Genomic DNA, 22,479 nt, shown 5'->3' with positions numbered 1-22,479 from the left:
AATATTTGAGGTAAATACGAAGTTAATTAAGTTAAATTGATAAGATCGAACATCTGCGATGATTTGCAAACAAATCGGCATGATTCGTAATAATCTGTTTTAAATTCATACTTGTTATCTCATTTCGGCAAGCGCGTGAACGTCCAGACGACGAAGTTTGTCTGTCGTATGATAACGAAACCACGAGTCATTTTATTAAACGCATAATCATGTGTTATTCAATACATATTGTACTATCAGTTTGTTTAAAACACGCTCAATAATCTTTTGTATCTATTTTTGTTGTTATCATTGTCATCATCCCATTACTTACGATCGTGCTGGCTACTCTACCAGTATATAGGTAGGATACGGTACGGGTCGTCTCTCAGTTAGTGCTGCAGGGAGCGCTATATACACTTAAAATTAACATTTACAAAATGGCGAAAGTTAAAGTACAGCCAGGTTGGCTGGCAGGAGAGAAGTTAGACACAGTGACTAAGGACAGTCAATATTATAGCTTTAAAGGCATCCCCTACGCTGAGCCGCCTTTGGGAAAATTAAGGTTCAAGGTAAGTAATTTCAATTCATAATTTTTTCAGCGTCTCTGCCAAACGGGCTCGGAACAACTAATGTGTTAAATATAGTTCTCTCACTCTGTATTGCACCAAATGCAACATTTATACAACATAAATAACATAAATTGTGTGTCAATAGACATTATAGTTCGGGTTACTTTTTCAGGCGCCTCAACCTCCACGACCATGGGAGGGCGTGAGATCAGCTACGGAGCACGGACCAAAATGCCCACAAATGGACATTCTCACTAATCAAATAGATTTGGGTAACGAAGACTGCCTGTATCTTAACGTGTACACACCAGAAATAAAGCCTCCATCTCCACTTGCCGTCATGGTCTTCATACACGGAGGCGGCTACAAAAGTGGGTCCGGGAACTCAGACAGTTATGGACCTGACTTTCTCGTCAGTCAAGGAGTAATACTTGTCACTTTAAACTATAGATTGGAAGTACTAGGCTTTCTATGCTTAGACACGGAAGAAGTTCCAGGGAATGCTGGACTTAAAGACCAAGTCGCTGCTTTGAGATGGGTTAAGGCAAATATAGCTAACTTTGGAGGTGATCCTAACAATATTACTGTGTTCGGTGAGAGTGCTGGCGGCGTTACAGCTATGTTACATGTTTTATCACCTCTATCTCGAGGCCTCTTCAACAGAGCTATCTCAATGAGCGGTGTTCCCTCTTGTGACTGGTGTACGCCTTTTATGCAGACACAAAGATCATTCATACTTGGAAAGCAATTGGGCTTAGAGACAGATGATCCACATGTCCTTCTAGATTTTCTACAGAATCAACCAGTGCAGAGCTTGCTGGGTACCAACCCGACTGTCATGTCATTTGAGGAGATAGGCGATCATTTATTGAAGTTATACCATTTTACACCAGTCACTGAGAAAGACTTTGGTCAAGAACATTTTTTGACAGTAAGTCCTCAAGAAGCATTAAAAAGTGGTAAGATAAACGATGTGGACGTTTTCATAGGACACACAAATGAAGAAATGTTATTTGGGATTAGCTTGTACGAGGAGTTCTTTATAAGAGACTGTAATAGGCATTCAGAGTTATTAGTTCCGCGAAAACTTCAAATGACATGTACTCCAGAACAAGTGCTTGAAATTGCTAAAAGAATTCGCAATTATTACTTCAATGGAAAGCCTTTAAGCGTGGACTCTATGAGAGAGTTCGTTACATATTTCAATCACTCCAGTTTCGTGTTCGATATACAAAGGTTTATTTCGAATTTGTCGAAAGTTGGAAAAAGTCGAAGGTATTTGTATAGTTTCTCAATGGAATCTGAGAGAAATGTATTTGCTAAAGGAGGACTAAAGTATGGTATAAGAGGAGCATCACACATAGACGATATGATGTACTTATTCAGTAATTCAAACTTACCTCTTGAGAAGAACACCAGAGAACATGACCTGGTGAAGCTGGCGTGCGTTGTATTCACAAATTTTGCTAAATATGGGTAAGTGAATTACGTATTATATCAAAGTTACTACGATACAATATAACCAGCTTCAATTATATTTGTGGTGTGAGAAAGAAGTCGTATTTCTTAACAAAACTTATTAAAAAATGTGCCTGCCATAACGATAATAATTAATTTGTCCTTATATTTTCAGAAACCCAACCCCTGATTCATCCCTGGGCGTAACTTGGCCGCTGTACGAGGACATTACAAGACCCTACGTTGATATAGGAGATAATTTAACTTATAGAAATAACCCTTACCCAGAAGCAATCAAGTTTTGGAGAAGCATATACGCTTATGTTGGACAAGAATATTAAAAACTTGCATCAGACGTGTAGTAGGTACTCTTCTGTCAATAATGGGGCACTTAGATATAAGTTTCTTTGTTGTTTTAATTTTTTATTTGTAACAGAAAGTTAATAAATAATACGTAAGCCATCGTTAAGTACGATCGTACAGACCTATGCTAAAATTTTAAATAATGGCTAAATTTGTAAATAAGTAAGTAAGGCCTACGATTTTCTCATTGATTTATATTCAAGCTATTGTTTTTCTTAATAAATGTTCATTTTATTGTCCCTCAAGAATTTTTTATTTTTTTATTTTGAGTCTATAGCTATAGGCACAAAATATCCTGTTATTAATCTCACTTGCATTACGAAATTTGACACACCGTGAATAAACTGTCAATATTTTTTAAAACTGCCTCTGTGGCGCGGTCGGTAGTGTATGTTACTGCCGTGCGAGAGGTCTCGGGTTCGAATCCTGGGTCGGGCCAAAAAGTCTTTTCTGAGATTTTCTGTTAAGAATTTCTTAGAGATTGCCCGGAGTTGGGAAGTTGAGGTCGAAGACCTCCGTGCCTCGGAGAGCACGTAAAGCCGTCGGTCCTGCGCCTGACCTCTCTCTGGTCGTGTCGGTTATCCGTCCCACCGGACTATGAGAGTGATGGAATAGAGAGTGTACCTGTGTATTGTGCACACACTTGGACACTATAAACAAAGTCCTGCACAGACGGCGAGTTTCAATGAAACTGACCGCCGTAGCCGTATATCGGCTAGGAGGACATTATTTTTAAAATGATTATAAAGTTTTAAACAATGCGTGAGACCTACGTTCATGTATATTGCGAAATGGTTAAGATGGTGTATCAGCGAAAAAACAGACTTATCATCGATCACCAAAGTAAATAACATAAAAAGTGTAAGTTAAAAAGTCTTGTTACTTAAGTACACGTGTGCTACGTATCTTCTTCAATTCTACAACGAGTTACTCAGTCTTCCTATCATCAAAGACTTGACGTAGAAACCAGTATGGAACCAGTCACATTATGTATTAAGTGCGTTATTTAAAATAGTGGTTCATTGTTGTATGTCTAAATTAACATAAATCCTCATATTTTTGAAAACAGGTTACCTACTATTCGTTTACGTATTAAATGATTTTAAACGAGTTTGTAATATGAAACAGGTGTACACTTTTGTCTTTATCTGTTGTGGAATCCACTGACAATTTATCATTTAATAATTTAGATTAATTTCGGAATGTCGGGATTACATGAATCACTAGGTGCTACCTTCCGATAAATTAAATGTTTTGTTTTATTGAGATAATGATTGGAAGGTACAGCGACATTTATTTCTAGTTTTCTAATCGCTGCAAAATCCGGAACCGAATTGGGCATAAGTTTTAATGCAAATTGACAATTCTCAAGGACTATACATTTTTTGTTAGTGATAAGGAAGCGATGACAAGGATATAAATAAAACTGGTTCAGTATTAAATTGCTAAAACTAATAAAAATACATATAGTGCTGTAGATAATGATAATCAACTAGGAATTTTATTCAAATCACCAATCAAGTGCACTTTAAATAAAATTATTATGAGTTTTTATCAAAATGAAAAAAGCTGGCTCAATTGTATCATAACAAAACAGATATTTAATTAAAATATAAGATATAAATTCTAGTGTCAGCTAATAAAGATGGTTGGTTTGCTACTTAATTCACAATGTAACATACGGTTTTTGAGTACTTACAACAATCTGTAACCGGTAAATACTAATACTGTGTGAATTAACTTATTTGAATGTGAATTTTAGATTATTTTCTTATTTCATGCGAGACACGTATTCTAGGAGAAGTTACCTTCCCTCCTTCCCTTCTTAACTCCATAGACTTAGTATGAAATCATACGCTCAGCATCGCGCCAATTCGGCAGGACTACACTGCCCTTGCTGTTGTAAAAAAAAAATCAGCTGAATGTACTGTTCTTTTTTTAAAATAAAGACAACTCCCCTTTTAGTATTACTCTTGTGTCGCGGGGACTTTTACAAACATACAAACAACGGACACAAAACCCGAAATAATTATTGGTGTATCGCACAATTATATATACTTAGTAAATACTTACTTTATAGTGGTGAATTCCTTTACTACAATATTTTGATAAACAGGTACATTACACGTGAATACTCTCGGTGAGTGACCATTTTAAAATTCGTTATCTTTCAAACCAGTTCTATTGAAATATTTATACAAATGTTGTGCAGTTCATTGATTCACATCGTCTGGGACCCAAGGTGAGCTGGTAAAATGCGACTAGCACTAATTACCATTACTCTTGACATTTTCCCCGTGGTCACGTTTATTTAGTATCAACAAAAAATCAATGTTAATTAGATATTATTATCTCTATAATATGTATCACATTATCTCGTATCTATTATGTGAGGTATTCAGCTCCATCCGGTGCGATTGGTAGCCGATTACAACATAATTGGAAGAAGGGCTAATCTGATCATGGAGATAAAGTCTCACTTCGCGAACATCCATAATAAAAACTACCCACTTCTTCTTAAAATTATAAACCTAAAGTAGCTCTTGTGTGTTTATTTCCCGAGTGAAAACGCAGGCTCTCTTTATTTGTCTTACTTTCTAATAAATATCTTAACTTTTATGTCATAGTGTCAATCATTGGTGTTGGTTTAGTAGAAGTTTATATCATCAGGAAAATCTTATCAATAATCAGTGAGAAACAATGATTAATATCATTCAATAAAGAGGAACTGTATAGCAGGAAATGAAGCCAACTTAACAATCGTTATATAATAACTGGATATAAGTATGGCAATTATAACCTACCTACATAATATAATACCTACCTGTCTTTCAAGCTTTGATTTAATTACTAACTTGGATTCTACAAATGTTTATTTGTGTGGAAAATTTATAGAAGCTTCTGCAGTAATTGTGCGTAAAAAAAACTGGAAAATTTCGAGACTTTATCGAGTCAACATTCAACATTGTAGCAATTGTAGTTTATTATGTTGTTTATAGTGAGACGTTCTCGAAAATACGGGCACGTTAACGTAATTTAAAAATACATCTCTGAGCTGTTGCTCTACTTAAATTTTTCTCGCTTTATAACGCACATCTGTAACTTGTAGCAAGTGTACGATGTGTGGAACACGTCACACAATTATTTTTACAATTGGTTAGCTAGGTGGCGATTTTTACAATTAAGTAGTTTTTTTTTTTAGTAAAGTCCTCAAACGGCACTAAGCCAGCATGGTGTACTCAAGGCTAAGACTTTACACTGGGTCCCGGGATGAGAGTGATGAGACCCTTACGTAAGAGCAGTAATAATGGGTTACATTTCTTAGATAAGAGTTGTGTGTCTCTCCATGGGGTGTTAGAAATAAAATTCATTTATTATAATTAAAACTTTTTTATATTAAAAATATAAACTTAAACACTAATTACATAGACCTAAAGTGAAAACTAAATGGGGCCAAACAAGAATAATACTTTTCGACACTAGGAATAAATCTAATTACAGCTGGCATAATCTTCAAAAACAATTTTAATGGTAGCTTAATCTCAACTACATATATGTATATTAAACATGTATCGTGTGGTACTTTTTCTTTTTTAAAGAAATATGAAAATACATTTTCTTTCAGAACGATCAAAAGTTTTTGTCCCTATTATCCGTTAAAAATACAATCTACATCAAACAAAGACGTCTTATGGACCCCATAATATCACAATTATAGTAAATCTAAGTACTTACACTACCTTAGTCCTTAACAGTTATCAGATTCATATTATGTGTCTGTTTAATGGTACCTTGCTACACCTGTACTCGAGCACATACTTAAAGAAAGCTGCTCATCAGTTCTTTGGTGTTTTGCTACTGCCCACAAAAATAGTAAGTATATATCACAAAATACCAAAACACAAAGACATAGTAAGCAACGCTCTTAATAATTTTAGAATATCACGTCGTTTCCACCCAAAAAGTTGCATGCGGTAGCCTCAAAAACTTACGGAATTTGTTCAAAATCTCACGTGTCAAGAATTACCTAATATTTTGTCGTTGGCTCGTGATAAGTGCACGTGTCTCAAAATGTGGTCTTTGAAAACTGGATACAATAAAAAACCTGATTTTCGTGCCTAATATTTAAAAATTTTGCATACCTACCGAGAAGATTTAAAGCACAGGTGTCATAAATGTTATTTATTACGAGTGATGATCATGAATAGATTAGCTAATCTCATAAGTATACTTCTTATTCGATAATGCGAAAAATCTTAAGTAAATCTTGACGTAAAATATGTACCTTTTATAATCGTGTGTAGGAGTTTGGGCTGCAGCTGCAGACATTAATTTTATCAATCAGCTAAAACACATTTATACAAAAATCTTTCGAGCGACACTGCACGTGCTAAACATTGCAAATATAGTTGAGTGTCAGCGAATTGTTCTGGGTCAATAAATTAATTGCTGATTGCTCTTTAATATTTGTGTTTCCCTAAACATTTTAGTGTTGTAGCTGAATGTAAATTAATCAATATCGAGTTTTCTGAAGGCGCCGACTGTGCCGTAGATGTCAACGTCGTTGCGGGGTGCGGGGGCGGCGCTGCACGCTTCGTTGAGGATGCGGAGGTAGGGGCTGACTTCGTCAATACGTTGTCTCCACTTCTTCGCGAGGACCTCGATGTTGTCTTCTTCACCGCCCCATTCTTTGGGCAGCACTCTTGCAGGAATGTGTTCCAGAAGCTCGTCTAGTTTTGGGTGGAGGTAGTACTGGAATGATATATTTATGTTAGTGGTGTTTATGATTTTTAAGTTGCATATTTTTTTGGTTAGATCTTATATTGTTTGCTATATAAATTATAACGTACTTTTTAATGAATGTCTACGTATAGTCTTGGTATATTAACAACATGTTATTGTTGGCTCATCAAATATTTGCTTATCCATTGTAGCTTTATGACACGTCATACATAACTTGAACTTGAATGTGACGTAGATTGTATTAGTCGATGGCAAAGAGGAAGGGAAATAACACTGTCATCACCTACGACACATTTTTACTCAGACCATCATTTTCCTATAGTGACAATAATATGTGCGATTTAAGTTGTCATGAATTTCGATTGGAAACATTTACATAAATTAATTAAATGGTAACGTTAAAGAAACAGGGTGGTAATATAATTAATCAAAACAGCTTTTAATAGTCCTTCTCTAATAAAACTTTGTATTCAGCCAGTTCTTTCAATTGACACTATTCGTTTTCTGAAATTTATAAATCAAACTCGATGGCTTGACTTTGACACTGAATCGTGACCCTGTTGAACTCTCTCAAATTGTTACAAACACATAGGAAGTGTTCAATTCACGAGCAATAATTTCGGATACTAACTGAATGACAATTTTTAAAAAGTTCTAGGTCATATCCGTCGAAGTCTAATTTAATCCAAAATCCGAATGACACAGGAAGCGTGTTCCATATTAATTCTACCTTGAGTTTTCTTATAAAAATTATCCAAAAAAATTAAATAATCATCTGAGAAACATAATGAAATTGCGACCAATCTTTCGCATATTTTTCGTAATTAAAATAAATCGTATAAATCGATAAAGTCCAACAAGGTTTAGAATTGATGATTAATTTTGAATGAGAAAAACTGCATTGGAGGTTTCTTTGAAACACCACTATCTATAATATGAAAGGGTTCATTACCCTCTGATTCCTTTATTCAAGCTCTAAGCATTTCAAACTCTAAGTCTTTCCAAATCGAAATTCTAGATTAACGGTTATAAAATGATGCGAGTTCCTTTTTCATAGTAATCAACTTACCCGTCTCCTAATCTTCTCATTGACACAGTTGCGCATGAGAGCGAGGGAGGAGGCGAGGAACGGCGGAGAGCTGACCACGTGGATCCTCTTTAGCCTCTGAGGATATGCAGCCTGTGCCAGCTGGATGCCGCGGCGGATCGCGTTGACCGCTGCTGCGACGTGTGCCACGATGGAGCCTCGCACTTGGGACACCTAAGGTCAGCCAAAACATACATGATTTTTTAATTAGAACTGCTATGGTAATATGAAAATACAATTTGGCGGGATCATAGATTAGCAACAGAAATGTTGACTTAATCCTGACCCGAAACGTTGTACCTATAATAATATACTAGGTATGTACTTAATAATGATAATATCGAAAATATTATATAACGTATGAACAAAAATGGGGATTCACCTAAGAATTCATCATTAATTTTTGCGAATAATGGTCAATAATTATTTAAAAAATAATCGATATTAAGCTATCAACAAATACTCAACCGGACATGTTTTTATGCAGTTAATTAAAATATAAAGATTATCTAAAGACTGACCTTTTTTCAATTCCATGAGACGTTCAATTAAAAAAATTGTAGTTGACTGACCGACATGTTTTTTGTGCAAGGTTTATTTATGGAAATATACAGTTGTTTAGTTATTATGAGTGAGTAATAGGCTTAATTATAATATGATCTATCCATTAATCATTTACGCATATTCACATGATTGTAAACAGTTTTTTTTCTTTTAAGTACTATACAGTAAATAACTGTTATTCTGATGTTTCTGGAATAGTGTGAATGGGAAGCAAAAGGTCAATAATGTATTTCCGGATTTAACTTAGCGGGGTTTTTTTCATACTATTGTGCAGACTCTCTGTGGTAACAATTTTATATAATAGGACTAGGCTTAAACGAATAAAAAATATCGTTTTCGCTACAGAATTGATTGCTTACTTTATGTTGAGTACATAACAAATTCTATCATTCAAGCAGATTATCCTTGCATTCCAATTTAAATTTATAGTTACCAAAAATGCCTATAAAGTGTCACTGACCTCATAAATGAACACATCTCCGGCAATGAGTTGTTCGTCGTGCATTCTGACGTCACTGACCAGCAACACCGCGCGCACGGCGTTGGCGACGTCTGCGCAGCCTTCAGGGTACTCCGGCTTTATTCTGAAGATCGTTATTCTGTACCCTTCGTCCGTTAGCTTTGGGAGGACGACCACATCCCTGTGTAACACATAAAGAATTTAAGTTACAGGCTGCTAAACTACCTCAAAAAGCATTGGTTGTACTAGTTAACACGAGGAATGACAATTTGACAGATATTCTATAAGGTATTCATAATAATTAACAGGTAATAGCTCTCTCTCTACCAATAGCATAATTTTGAAATTCAGTCGTTTTTGAATAAGTTCATGTAATCAGCAGAACCGATGCTATTGTCAGGATTTGGCCTTTTACATCGTCATTCATGTTCCGATTTTATTCGATAAGCATTAATTCGTTTTACTTTTAAGTGGATGTCATCTTATCTTGAATCTACATACATGAAGAAATACGTCTATTATTCCTCGGTTTACAAGTAAGCAAGGAAGACCAGGCTTACCTTTAACATAGGACTAAAGTTAAAAGTGACATACATAAACTTGCAGACGTCGCTGAGCGGCGGCGCGTTGAGGGAGCGATGCTCGTAGAGGTCGCGGAACCTGCCGCGCGCCAGGCAGTAGGCTTCCAGCTTGGTGCGCGCTCGGTCCAGGTCCATGCGACAACCACGCACGAACATCTCCAACATGCGAGTGTCTGGAGACAAAATATTTATATTGTAATACCATCTATATGTCGTAAAACTTTACATGACTTAACTTAAGACAGTATCAATATGGACTATTCCATCCATAACTGCGCTTAGCGTCGACTTTGCTATCGCCAGATAACTTAATTTCATGTACCACTTTGATATTTTTGACGAATTCTAAGATGACCGTTTTGGTGGATGACTTCCGCTTCTTGGTGGCCCATCATAGTGTTGCTGGCGTTCATAGACCACGTTAACAGCCTTATATTAGGCTTACCGTGAGTTTGTATGCCGTCACAGTAGCATAAAAAAGTGCTATTCTAAAGAACTAGATCCTCAGTGCTTATCTGTATACAGTATAGTCTATAGTATATGCGATCTAAACAAACTTTGATAACCAAATTATCATGTCACATCTAAGATATTCGTGCACTCTCCTAAATATACACACATTATGTATGTATTTGGTCCGAGCCATATTGGGTTAAAGCACACGAGTATCAAATACACACAAGGATTTATCACCTATTCATATGATGACGTATAGCGTTGATCACGTCCGTACTAATTGACAGTGTTGTTGCTGAATAATAAAACGATAACATTCACGATCACAGCGAACTGAACGCTTCTTGAATAAATAATTGTATTGAAAAGTGTTCCTAGTTCTGTTCAACTGTTTTAAATTATAAATACGACACGTGTTTACACGCAATTGTGGTGACCTCACGATCCTTGCGATAGAATTAAGTGTGCAGAATCTTCTTTGAAGAAACCGATGGCATTTAACTGAAAGGATTTTGAAGGATATCTTCTTAGTTTAAAAATTTTATACTGAACTTTCAGGCTTTAAACGTGACTTTTTCATCACGTCTGTTTTACCCGAAGGTGTAAGAAACACACGCATGTTTAGCCATTATCAATTTTAGTGTCAAAGGCAGAGTCCGAACCCACTACCATTTACTGTTCATGATACCAAACTCTAGGGTATTATTAAGAAAGAGTGTTATTTAAATTAGGAAATTCCAATAGTAGGTACTAGCCCGACCCGGGGATCGAACCCGAGTCCTCACGATAACCAGTCGGATACACCGCCTGCGCCGTATGCCGCTGACAGTCAACTAACATGCAACCGTATTTTTTAACTGCATAACCTTGCTTAATGATAGCCATTTATTTCCACTATAAATACACATCAATATAAATTACAAATTATATCATTCTACTGTGCTGTCACTAGCCAAGAGCGAATAGAAATAATATCAGTAATACATGCGATGCGTGCCTTCATATCATTGTTCCCAGACAGGTACATACAAGTATCTACTATTGTACTCCATCTTTCGTGACAACACCGTTGAAAAAACCATTGCATAAGAATCTAGGAACAAAGAACCCTTTTGTTGTCAGTCTGCAGAAGATTCTGGGCCATTTTCATTTGATTTCCAAGTAATTAACCGTGAAAATGCCTGGAAAATACACTAGTTTAATGGCCAAACCTGTCGTTACTGTAATAAGTAGTATGTTGTTATTAATAAGTGGCGTTATGGATATAATTGCTATAGTTAAATGTATTAGATAACACCATTATATGCTTATCTCTGACGCAGTAACCGCAATAACAAGCAAAAATATTTCAGTCCTACGAAAATTTTACATTTTCGAGCCTTCAAATTTTGCAGGTAAAAAAGACATAAACGCGTTTTGTTGAATATGGTTACCATTTATCACATCAAAAATTTACATTACACGCAAATTCTAACCGTTTATTCAGGGAAACTCATTAAAGTAGCAATAAAAAATAAGTTTTTCCCGTAACATCATAATAACCGCGTTAGTTCCCAAGGCCTATGAAGAGAATAAACTGTATTGCTTTGTTTTATCTTTTTGCGACTAAATTACAACGAAATGTTTTCCTTAAAACTGTCTATGGTATTTTTCTAGTTTCATTGTTTAGTTGTACAAGTTATACCGGTTACAGTTATTCTGGAATATTCAGTTCGTGATTACATTGGTCGTTACTGATATATGTTATTATGAGAAGTTATTAAATAAACATGTTTGTAAATAACGTCGTGGTACTTGCTTTGTGTCGTTTGTACATCTGTTATGAGGGCAACAATTAGTACCACTACTAGTTTTAAAAATGTTAAACCGTAATTTCAGTTCATTCGTATGTGTGTTTTATTTGCAAACTCACTTTTATTTAAAAAAAACACTTTACAAACAAGCTATTTCAAATTTTCATACAACACATAGCTTGAGACATCAACTTAGTTTATTTTATTGCAAACATTGCACAGCTTTAAACTCGTACACGCAAAGGTGTTACCTATAACTCTGGGAGAAATTTACAAATGTTATTGCAATAACTAAATAGTTTGTAATATACCCTTTAAGGCATCGAGTAACGGTAACCCATTTATCTATAGGTTAGCAGCTACATTATGCCCGTAGAAACTATTTCAAACCAATTACATATTTAATTTGGTATACTTAACTCCAACAGTAAAATAATATACATTTTATACAAAATAATAGAGCAAAATGAATAATTAGCTCTGTTATACGATATAACATGATACTTATCACTAATTGTGGCTGTACAAGTGATAATGATTATGCAATTACTCTTTTTGCTAAGTTGGTCAAGGAACGTCGCACGCAGCGCGGGCACGTAGGTTTGCGCAGGACAACGTGCACCGCGATTACTATGCACCGGACGTTTGTCGGTGAGGAAACTCTTCTTGAACACAATTGTAAAAAACAATAGTGTGAGTGGTAATGATGGCTAATTTCTGCCCATCAAAGGCTTGATACGAGTATTAGGGTTGGTAATAGTCAATTAGTTATTTATGCAGTTTCGGCCTTGTTACAGAGCCACTAGCTGTAGTTGATTGTTGGTCGATAAATCTGTACCGTTGTGAAAAATAATGACTTTCTTTTTCAAGTTTTTGCTGTAAATTTGAACGCATTCTTAGTTAATCAGGAATAAGCGTTATGAACGGCATCTAATAGCTAGTCTAAGCTATTAAAAATTATCCTTATTAAATCAATGTCGAAACTGTTTATACTGGAAATTGTTTGATTTGAATAAAACTTATTGTGAACCCTAAATAGTTCCTACTTGCATTTGCTTGTCATAAATTATTCTTATATATCGATGCTTAATAAAATAAAGACGATAGCAGTATTTACGACTTGCTTACGTCAGCTCAGAGTATTACAAACTTTAATTTTGTGGAGCATCGACTTCAAACATATAGTTTACGATGCAAAATGCAAGTGACGTAAGCCTCCTTGCATTTACCTAAGGGCTGTATGTAATGCAATATGGTTTGCGGTTGTCATTCGGTACAATTTGCTAAACAACTCATTTAGCCCAGCGTTGCGCTTTGCACCGGTTTAGAATGTTGCAGTCACTGTTGCGATATACTAACTTGTGGTGCAATCTCACTTTATTTGGCGAGATTAAACCCTGTTAACCACAGGAGTATATTATTTACCTAAGATATTATGACAAGATTGCTTGAAGACATGAAAAAGCTTTTCTGCAAGCCACTTGATGGCCGAATACTTAAAAGAGAGTCAATTTAAAATCACACACTTGAGTCTTATGCCGTCCCTGTTTCCTTGAAGTGTACTCTGTAGAGAATTCAAAAATTCTCCTTAATTTGATTTCCGTTTGAGAATTCAGCTCGTAAGGCTTCAAAAAAATTTAATAAATCGCAATCTTACTTAACTTGTTAGTCAAAATAGTTCAATCCACTACAAACGTTAGTTTTGTTTTCTAGATAATTCTGAGTGCCACTAAATTTAGCTTGACATTATGTGAACTTTATTTGAAAAACAAAACGATTTCCGCAACTTATTTGGAATGGAAATATTCCTCGATTTAAAAATAGCCTTTTATGTCCTATTCATAGATACAGACAAATTACATAGTTATTATAGGCATCGTATTTTTTATTGTTGGAGTTTTTTTTAAAGAATCAGAGCAATAGGTGGCAATTAAAATCAAGTATAATTACTTAATTATTCGGCGGAAGAAACCGTCTACTCTTTGACTAGATTTTTCGCGAAACTGGACGTGTTTTCGCGAGAACGGTTACCGATAACAGTAAACACTTGTCAACAAAGGTACAGTCGTTATTTTTACGTAACACATATAATATTATACCTACATTGTGTTATATGAACTTATGTGACCATGTTCAAACCAGTTTATCCGCATTATTTAATTGATATTACGTTGTTTATAAGAATAAATTATCACATGGTAACTTCAGGCAAATCGTGAATGAATAATATACTATTAATTGAGATACATAATCTTATGTAGGCCCTGCGTAACTATAGTTTGGGTTCATTTAGGTCATAATTTTTTTTATTGTGTAAAAATTGTACATGAAATGTCGGTCGAATCTGCTGCCTAAAGAAGCACAAAACAGTCCACTACAATTAAAATTTTCCCGTTTATTTACCTCTATATGTATATTATACAATATCTACTCAATTGGTAATGCATAGGTCTACGTAATTTCGCGTATGGATATAGTTCTGTCCACATGACGTGTCGAATTGGGTAAATGATATAAATTTGACATAAGTATTCTAACAAGAAAAGGCAATATATTGTAAAGAATTCCCCGAAATTTTCAATTTTACTTTACACTCATTATTACGTACCTGCTAATTGTCCTTTTAAGAAGTTAACTATTTCCTTATAAGTCTACATTGATCGTCGTTATTCTAATGCGGGTATATAGGTAGGTACTATATACCCGCATTAGAATAACGATATATATAAGTGGCTGTTATTTATATAAGTAAATAATTGTCACCATAACAAATTATGTGACAACGATATTATACAAGTGACATTAGCTGTTTAAGTATAAAATTGCATTAGCGCAGTCGTTACGCTTGTTTATTTAAAATGTGATGCGCAAATATAATAGATGTACGTCATTTATCATAGGTAAGTAAGATGATGATGTTGATTACTAACAAATTAAAAACCTAATAGCAAACAGAATTTTAAAATAATTGTTTAGGTATAGTTTTTGTTTAGGAAAATATAATTTACGTAAAACAGAAGCGTTTAAATTGCTTGAAGAGATAGATCAGCAGTTTTAAGTTTATCGCAAGACAAAAAAAAGATAGATAGACACGGCGAGGTCTTTATGTAGAATAGATATGTAGTGGTAGTAATGTATTATTATAATCATAATTCAGATGTTAAATAGAAGAAAGGAAATATTTAAAACGAAGGTCAGTATTTCAAAACAATAATTTCACAATGTCTGCAAATTTTCTATTTGTTAGCAACTTTCATAAATGTAAATATATCGTTTCAATGTTTATTACTATTTAAACTCTCGACTATGAATTAAGTATTGCCCAATTAACCTTTGACGATGAAAACAAGCTTAATCACACAAATGTCAAATAATATATGATCATTCATAAAAACATTGGCAAATATTATACTTATCTATACTACTTAATATAATAAAGCCGAATAGATTTTCTGTTCGTTGGTTCGTACACGTTAATGGAAAGAACTAGCAGTCCAATTTTATAAAAATACTAGCTTCAATGGCTATTCGTAGATTTCCCGGGGTAAGAAGTATCAGTGTACCAAATTTTATTAAAATCCGTTTAGAAGTTTTTTCGCGAAAGAGTTACAAACATAGATACATCCATTCCTTCAAACTTTCGCATTTATAAATTAATTAGGAAGGAAATAGGATACAAATTGTGTGTATTTATAATATTATTCATGCATTCATTAGGGAGGCTTTAGAGAGGTCTATGATCCAACTACAAACATTTGCGGTCTACAGGAACGGATTGCATTTTCTTTGATCATAAAGAAAATGCAAGTAAAACAGCAGGACACAGTAAGTTACTACGTACTAATAGAAATATATGACAAAACTTCGAGAACTTGTTAACTTAGACACGTAATACATAAGTAGGTGTGTTTTTGTGTTTATATGTAGTACCATGCCGGCCGTAAAACCGGAGTAAAAAGAGATTTATATTGTAGAAATACTGGTTTAACTGTACCGTTAAACACCATAGACTAACACAGTTTTAACACATTATAACATATTTCGATTAATTTGTGATATCGACAAATGTCGGACGAGTAACGTTTAGCCAAACAAATTAGTTAAGAGCTTTGTATGCAAGGATCGCTTCTTACGGAGATATAAATCCAGAATTTTTAATCATAACATCAGTGACCATACAGCTACTTTATTTTTGAAATATACATACGAAATTATTAATTATAATCTAAATAAATCACGCATGGTTTTGGTATTCATGGCATTTAAATGTCGAACTATTAGTTGATTGCCCGACAACTAAATAGAGCCGCATCTTTTCGCATGAATTCAAGTGCTGTTATTAGAAAACTCTAAGAGGTATATAAGAACGAGTTAAAGATTTATAAACAAAGGCCGGTGTATTACTACAGGATAAACCACAAGTATTTTTTATTACTCTCGCTACTTTGTAACATGTGACAGATCAGGAAATTACTTACCGTTTTCTCTGACTCATACTCATAGTTTGCTTTTGTTTAGAAAACATTATTACCTATACCTACACATCTGGTACAGTTTGTCGAATTTTATTTCTTTCTTTTAATTAATATGTAGCTCAATTTTGATCTGTAACCATTTTTCTTTTTAGCTTTGGCCTCTACGAAAAACACGTTTTTGGCCAAACTAATTATATCATGTATAATAAAACAAAAATTCGTTTAAAAGAAAAGACTGATGCCGGTTCTTTTTTGTAACAGCTAGTTCAATGAACATCCTTTAATCATATTTACACGTGAGATCGTAAGACGACCGTTTTCTATGGTCTATGGTTTTCTGAACGAACATTGGAAACTCTGTGGCTAATGCTTTTTTTATATTGTTTGATATATTTATAATTCGCTCTCGTTTCTTTAATTGGAGGTAATCAACAGTAATCAACCTTATCTAGTTAATTAGAGGGAAATGGCTTGTATTCGCTAAACAGATGCACGAATCAAGTGATTTATACCAGGGTCGTCGACCCTACATTATAAAAACTAGCTATAATTTAGTATAAGTGTACCATGGGTCTGAGAAAGATATATGACTAGTTTATAAAAATAATTAGTTTTGTGTTTTAGAGTGATGTCGTATAAATGTTAATCAAAAAAGTTTGTTATATATTCTGAACAACAGAATCCTGTCTTATGATACTTATTTATGGTAAAAGTTTTTGAGATTTTTCGATAAAAAATATGCACAAATAATTTTGAGAGCTCTTTCAGTCACTGGGCTCAAATCTCAACACATTGAATGGAAATGGAAAACGTAATGAAACAATCTAGTCCATATTTCCAATAATTAATAGCTACATGCATTTCATTATTATCATTGTATAATTTACTAGCACGGACGTGTAAAACTGTCGGTGAACTATGTAATTACACTTCCTATTACGCATATTGATATAATAAATAATTGCTTTACAAAGTGTTACGTCAAAGAATTTATAATACATACCGTTTATTTACGATCCTACAATAAATATAGAACGAGAAATATTTATTGCAGTCAGCATTTTATAAAACTTCTCAATCAGTTATCGTCAACATTAACTACCCCTACCTTAGTAAAATTATATCCTTAAAATTTATTAACGATAACTTCTTTTATCACATATTCTACATACGAAATTTAGTCTGTCTGTTGCACTTTTCAGGTTAAACTATATAACTAATTAGCTCGAGGATAGTTGTAGATCCGGTGCAAACATTGGCGGCTTTTTATCCGCACGGGTAAGATAGTAAATAGTTTCACCCTATTTAGAAAAATAAATCTTAAAGATCAAGTAATATTTAAGGTCTTTAATGAAAGTCGGTATCATAAAATCGTCGCGTTATTCATCAGAATCATCAGCTGTATTTAAATTTTATTCTAATCAATCAACAAATAAAAAATATCACACTTGATACAGAAATCTAGACAAAATGTCAAAGTATGTAAATTTAATGACTAAACTACCTATTAAGTAGTTGATGGCTTAAAAATACTTCAATATTAGCTCCACTTGCTCAAATTGCAATAAAAACTGTCGGTACATACGAATTAGTCTCAAAGTACTTATAAATCTATTATAGTTTGCTTTGTCCAATGTCCAAGTGCTTTATTTGTATTCCAAAATTCAAGATCGTACCAAATTATTAACACACCATTTGTCAATCAACCCATTGTAGACTTTTGTAAAATTTACTCAAGAACGAAAGAATGCAAGAATTATAAAACGTGCTAAAAATATATTTTTATGAATAAATCACGTTCAATTAAATTTTACAGACATATTCTTGCAACAGCGTATCTAAATATAGAATGTGAAAATTATTCAAGGCCAAGAGAAATTAACCGTAGCGTTTCAAGCTGAAAACCGTAGAACTATCACTTTTGCTCCATTCTCCTTGGCTGAATATTTTTATCACTTGAATCTTTAATTTTCTAATTTATAATTTTCTCCTGATTACGTACTTATATTTTCTGGTTGTGGTAGATAAGGAGAAGCTGCGAGCATGCTGCGAAGATCCCGCACCCCTCGCTCGATGTCTCCGGGAGACTCGCCGAGCTCCTGCTTGATGATCTCCGCCTGCTTGAGGGAAGGTCCTTGGAGGAACGCCATTGCACTTCACTTTACACGACTGATACTATTATACAAGGTTGTTATACTGTTCTAATTGTACGCGGCAAGATTGCGCTCTCCAACTGTGTAAGGACAAAACTGCGACCGCATTGCGTCCACCACCTTTTATAAACAACGCGACGATCAAATCGTAAGGACGTTAAGAGGAGCGCACACTTATCGCGCCGGACACTGACCAACAGACGTCATTAGATACTTAAAATACTGTATCAGATTTTGAAATTGAATTTGATTATTTTTTAATTAACTTCTAAAGAGAAAACACAGAACTAATTCACGAAAGTCAACAGCATTCTAAAAGATAATTTTGAATAATGTAACTCTATAATGAGTAATTACACGTAACAAGCAAACGCACAAATAGTCATGTTCCGAGTGGTTCGCGCGTGATATTTTTGCGGTATTTATATAAATGCATTGTGAATACGAGTGCATCTATGTCAATGTAATGTCATGGACGCGTTGTGCAACCGCTGCATGCGGATGGACCGCGCGTATATCCGCTCATGACACGTCTTTCACTGATCACCAAGATATTTTAAAATACAAATAATAAGTTATTACTATAATCAAATAATTTTGTTTGCCCTTATTATACTTTCTATGGGAATTTCTACTGAAAGCATTACTTCTGTTCGCGATGCTGGTGAGATCCAGAAATGAGTTTTATTCCCTATTATCGTTTACATAATAAATCTTCAAGTATATAACCACGCAAAGCTTGTCGATATGTATTCGAACCGGCTTTACCAGAAAACCGACAACACTAGTGGAAACTCTCTATCACCATGGAAAATAATATAACAAGTGACATTTTCCTCGCAGTTTCTTTATCTCTCACCGGCTTTCGTATCATGTATTTTTTTTAAACAAAATAGAATCGTTTTTAAATTACCAAACTATTTTTTTATAGAATTTAATGACAACCTATCAATACCCTAAGTCTGTGTTTAGTTCTAAAATCACCAAAATTACAAATAATGCTTTTGTATGGAGGGAATATTTCAGTTTTACTATGTAGATACCTATGTAGTTGGGAGCAAAAAACCAGACAGTGTGGGCCAACTACCTAATTGTATTAGCACATTTTAGTAATAAGAATGCAAATATTTTGTAATATACGAATTAACTACACGTTTCTACACGTTTTAAACTTAAATTTTGATGTAAAAACACATTTTGTAAGTCCTTTTTTTGTTTTTCAGCACTAGTATAATGTTATTTAAACGTATTTTCGGACGCAAGCTTTTCTTTTTGAAATCGGATACGAAATAGGTACTGTATGATGATAACCTATAATAATACTATTAAATCGATTTTTTACCTGCTTGGCTTGTAATTAGCACTTCCATCTAGGCATTTTATAATGTACATAAGTGTATTGAAGATCTGTGTTTATTTTATTTGTTAACAGTGGATACTTTAAATAGTTAGTTCGACAGGCTCTAATAATGCCTTTGATCAGACTTTAAACGCACTGTCTCATGATTTTTACCATCATTTGCGGAGTATAGGACATTTTAAACACAAAAGTGTCTGTTGCTTATTTACACGTAATATTTTTTATGAAATTATCGACATCTGCGGCTCCAAGAAATACCACAATTGAGTGATGGCTGCAGTATTTTAGCTTAAAATAAACCCCTTCTACTATAATGGCTTGCAGAAACTAGGCTGTTTTCTTCTTCTAAAAAAACATTTAGATAAGCCGTAAGGTTTTTCATTAGCCCAGATTTTCTGAAATAAGTACTTTTACTGTTACGGTACAGACCTAATTCTGATCAATTGCTACTAATAATTGATGACGTAAGACTGGTATTTTTCTGTTATACGTCATAATATCGAGCAATTATCGAGTGACTGTCCACTATTTAGTATTTAATGTTTTGTACTTGAAACACTGAACCTTGCAACGCTACACCAATATTACAGAGCGTTACGGTATCTTACTCATCTCATAAATATTAGTGTACCTTAGAAATCTAGTTCATTGGCAAGGCCTAGGTCATCATTTAAGAAGTAGTACCGCCTAGGTGACGTCTCACGCCGACTGCAACTTAATTGCAAACAAATTAATCATAATCGTCATTATTATGCCAGGAAACATCTTTCTAGGCTAATAATTGTCTCTGATTGGAGTATAAACTTAATGGAGGGTGATTAAATAGATTAACCTACCTTTTCAATAAGAATGGTGTTTATAGACTAACTCGAAAGGAGTGAAACATGAGGAAAAGACGTCTAAAAATCCTATTGTAACTTTAAATTATCTACTTTTTCGTTCACAAAATGATTTGCGAGACATAAGGCCAAAGCTTGTATTGTATAAAAGTAACGTAGGTTAAAAAGTGTAGACACAAAAAACGATGTGGAAAGTTCGTCGGCAAAATCGAGAAGTTTCTTTTACTAGATTTAATTAAATTCAAATAAAACGGAATGCATTTGAAGGATCAATCGTCAACGGCGATATGTACAAATGTAGAGCGGCAAAGTTGACAGAGTATGAAGGCCAACATTCTCCACACAACACAAGTTTGTCTCTAATACAACTAATTAATATCTACTCCCTAAGAAACATGTTTATTTATATTTATATTCGGAACTAGGAAGTACGCGCCGTACCTTACATATGTCAATTAGATAATTTAAATTTCTTTGTGCCTCACATTTGGTTGTATAAATAGATTTAGTAACTATTATTAATTTATTCACACAAAATTAATGCAAAATCTGTTTTTAACTTTAGGACATTCACATTGAAAAAAAAATCTTATTAAGATAACTATGTCTCTCAGCTATCTGAACGTCAGTTTTTTGCGTCTACCTAATTTTCTAATAAAAAAAACCACTTTAAAATGAGTACCTGGCGCATTAATCCAATAGTAGGATAATTATTACAAATGCAACCAGGTTTTACTAATTGAAATTGTACAATCAGCAAATAGCCATAAATAAATTTGGTTACATTTTGTCACGTCTCCCAACTAGAAAATAGCGAAGTTTGGACCCTTCGACCTCTAATCTCAGTTTGTATCTAAAATACCTTGATTAAAGAAAAATATTGTCTTCAAAACTTGACAGAGAGCAAATTCGTAGGTTCATATGTCGTCAGGGAGGGTGTGCACGTTAGCGCATATCATTATGTGAATAAAATCAAATAAAGATTATATATGAACGAATGCAACAAAAACTTAGCTAACTGTTATGGACTGTAAGCACAAAAAATAACTAGGTACGGTACGGTGGTATTTTTTTGGTTTAATTCAAACCAATGTACTGTTGCTGGGTCAGCAGGTCGTGAACCTTTCGTAATGAATATATGCGTTTTTATAATCTAAAATATTCAGTAGGTATTTATGGAATAAGAGGTTTATAATATTTTACGTTTATCTTTTCTTTATGCTCTCAAGTGCGACGTTGACAATATTTTTATGAATGCCACCAATAAAGCATTATGTAGTATATTTTTTGAACAACACTCTATTTTGTATTAAATTATTACTTACTTTAAATAAGTAAGTATGGTACCAATATTCTGTTTTAACCGAAGCAAGTATCTAACATGATTACAATTTTAGACTACCAATACACTGCGCCATCTATCAGGCAGTAGCAGCAATAAGAATACCATAGAGTTTGTAATGATCCTATACTCTGTAACTTATCGAGAATATCAAAAGTAACATTTATGTATTGTCTACACGCTCAACATTTTTCTACACTTTTTTTTTACGCTTGCAACACTGTAAGTTAAGTGTCATCGTTGTGAAGGTCGAG

The 22,479-nt window shown here is 34.1% G+C and overlaps 2 protein-coding genes across 2 annotated transcripts; one reads left to right on the top strand and one right to left on the bottom strand.

The window, feature by feature from the left end:
- Positions 1-245: 245 nt before the first annotated feature.
- Positions 246-2,350, top strand: LOC142981875 (juvenile hormone esterase-like). Its single transcript, XM_076128014.1, has 3 exons — positions 246-551; positions 724-2,027; positions 2,185-2,350. The coding sequence occupies exons 1-3, from the start codon at positions 420-422 to the stop codon at positions 2,348-2,350; spliced, it is 1,602 nt and encodes a 533-aa protein (XP_075984129.1). The 5' UTR covers positions 246-419.
- Positions 2,351-5,748: 3,398 nt separating this feature from the next.
- On the bottom strand, positions 5,749-19,044 carry LOC142981750 (alpha-tocopherol transfer protein-like). Its single transcript, XM_076127849.1, has 5 exons — positions 18,534-19,044; positions 9,821-9,980; positions 9,227-9,407; positions 8,185-8,376; positions 5,749-7,124 (listed from the first exon to the last, which is right to left on the bottom strand). The coding sequence occupies exons 1-5, from the start codon at positions 18,679-18,681 to the stop codon at positions 6,882-6,884; spliced, it is 924 nt and encodes a 307-aa protein (XP_075983964.1). The 5' UTR covers positions 18,682-19,044; the 3' UTR covers positions 5,749-6,881.
- Between the last annotated feature and the right edge of the window lie 3,435 nt (positions 19,045-22,479).

This window comes from Anticarsia gemmatalis, chromosome 20 (genome assembly GCF_050436995.1).
Source record: "Anticarsia gemmatalis isolate Benzon Research Colony breed Stoneville strain chromosome 20, ilAntGemm2 primary, whole genome shotgun sequence".
NCBI classification, from domain to species: Eukaryota; Metazoa; Arthropoda; class Insecta; order Lepidoptera; family Erebidae; genus Anticarsia; species Anticarsia gemmatalis.
The sequence above is the reverse complement of the archived record's forward strand: the minus strand, read 5'-3'. Positions and strand labels throughout refer to the sequence as shown.

Bases quoted from the DNA above. Each gene is read 5' to 3' on its own strand.
- LOC142981875 (XM_076128014.1), top strand. From the start codon at position 420: ATGGCGAAAGTTAAAGTACAGCCAGGTTGGCTGGCAGGAGAGAAGTTA. The intron at 552-723 runs GTAAGTAATTTC...TTACTTTTTCAG, and splicing joins TGGGAAAATTAAGGTTCAAG to GCGCCTCAACCTCCACGACC. The intron at 2,028-2,184 runs GTAAGTGAATTA...TTATATTTTCAG, and splicing joins ACAAATTTTGCTAAATATGG to AAACCCAACCCCTGATTCAT.
- LOC142981750 (XM_076127849.1), bottom strand. From the start codon at position 18,681: ATGGCGTTCCTCCAAGGACCTTCCCTCAAGCAGGCGGAGATCATCAAG. The intron at 9,981-18,533 runs GTACGTAATCAG...TTTTGTCTCCAG, and splicing joins ACCACAACCAGAAAATATAA to ACACTCGCATGTTGGAGATG. The intron at 9,408-9,820 runs GTATGTCACTTT...TGTGTTACACAG, and splicing joins AGCGACGTCTGCAAGTTTAT to GGATGTGGTCGTCCTCCCAA.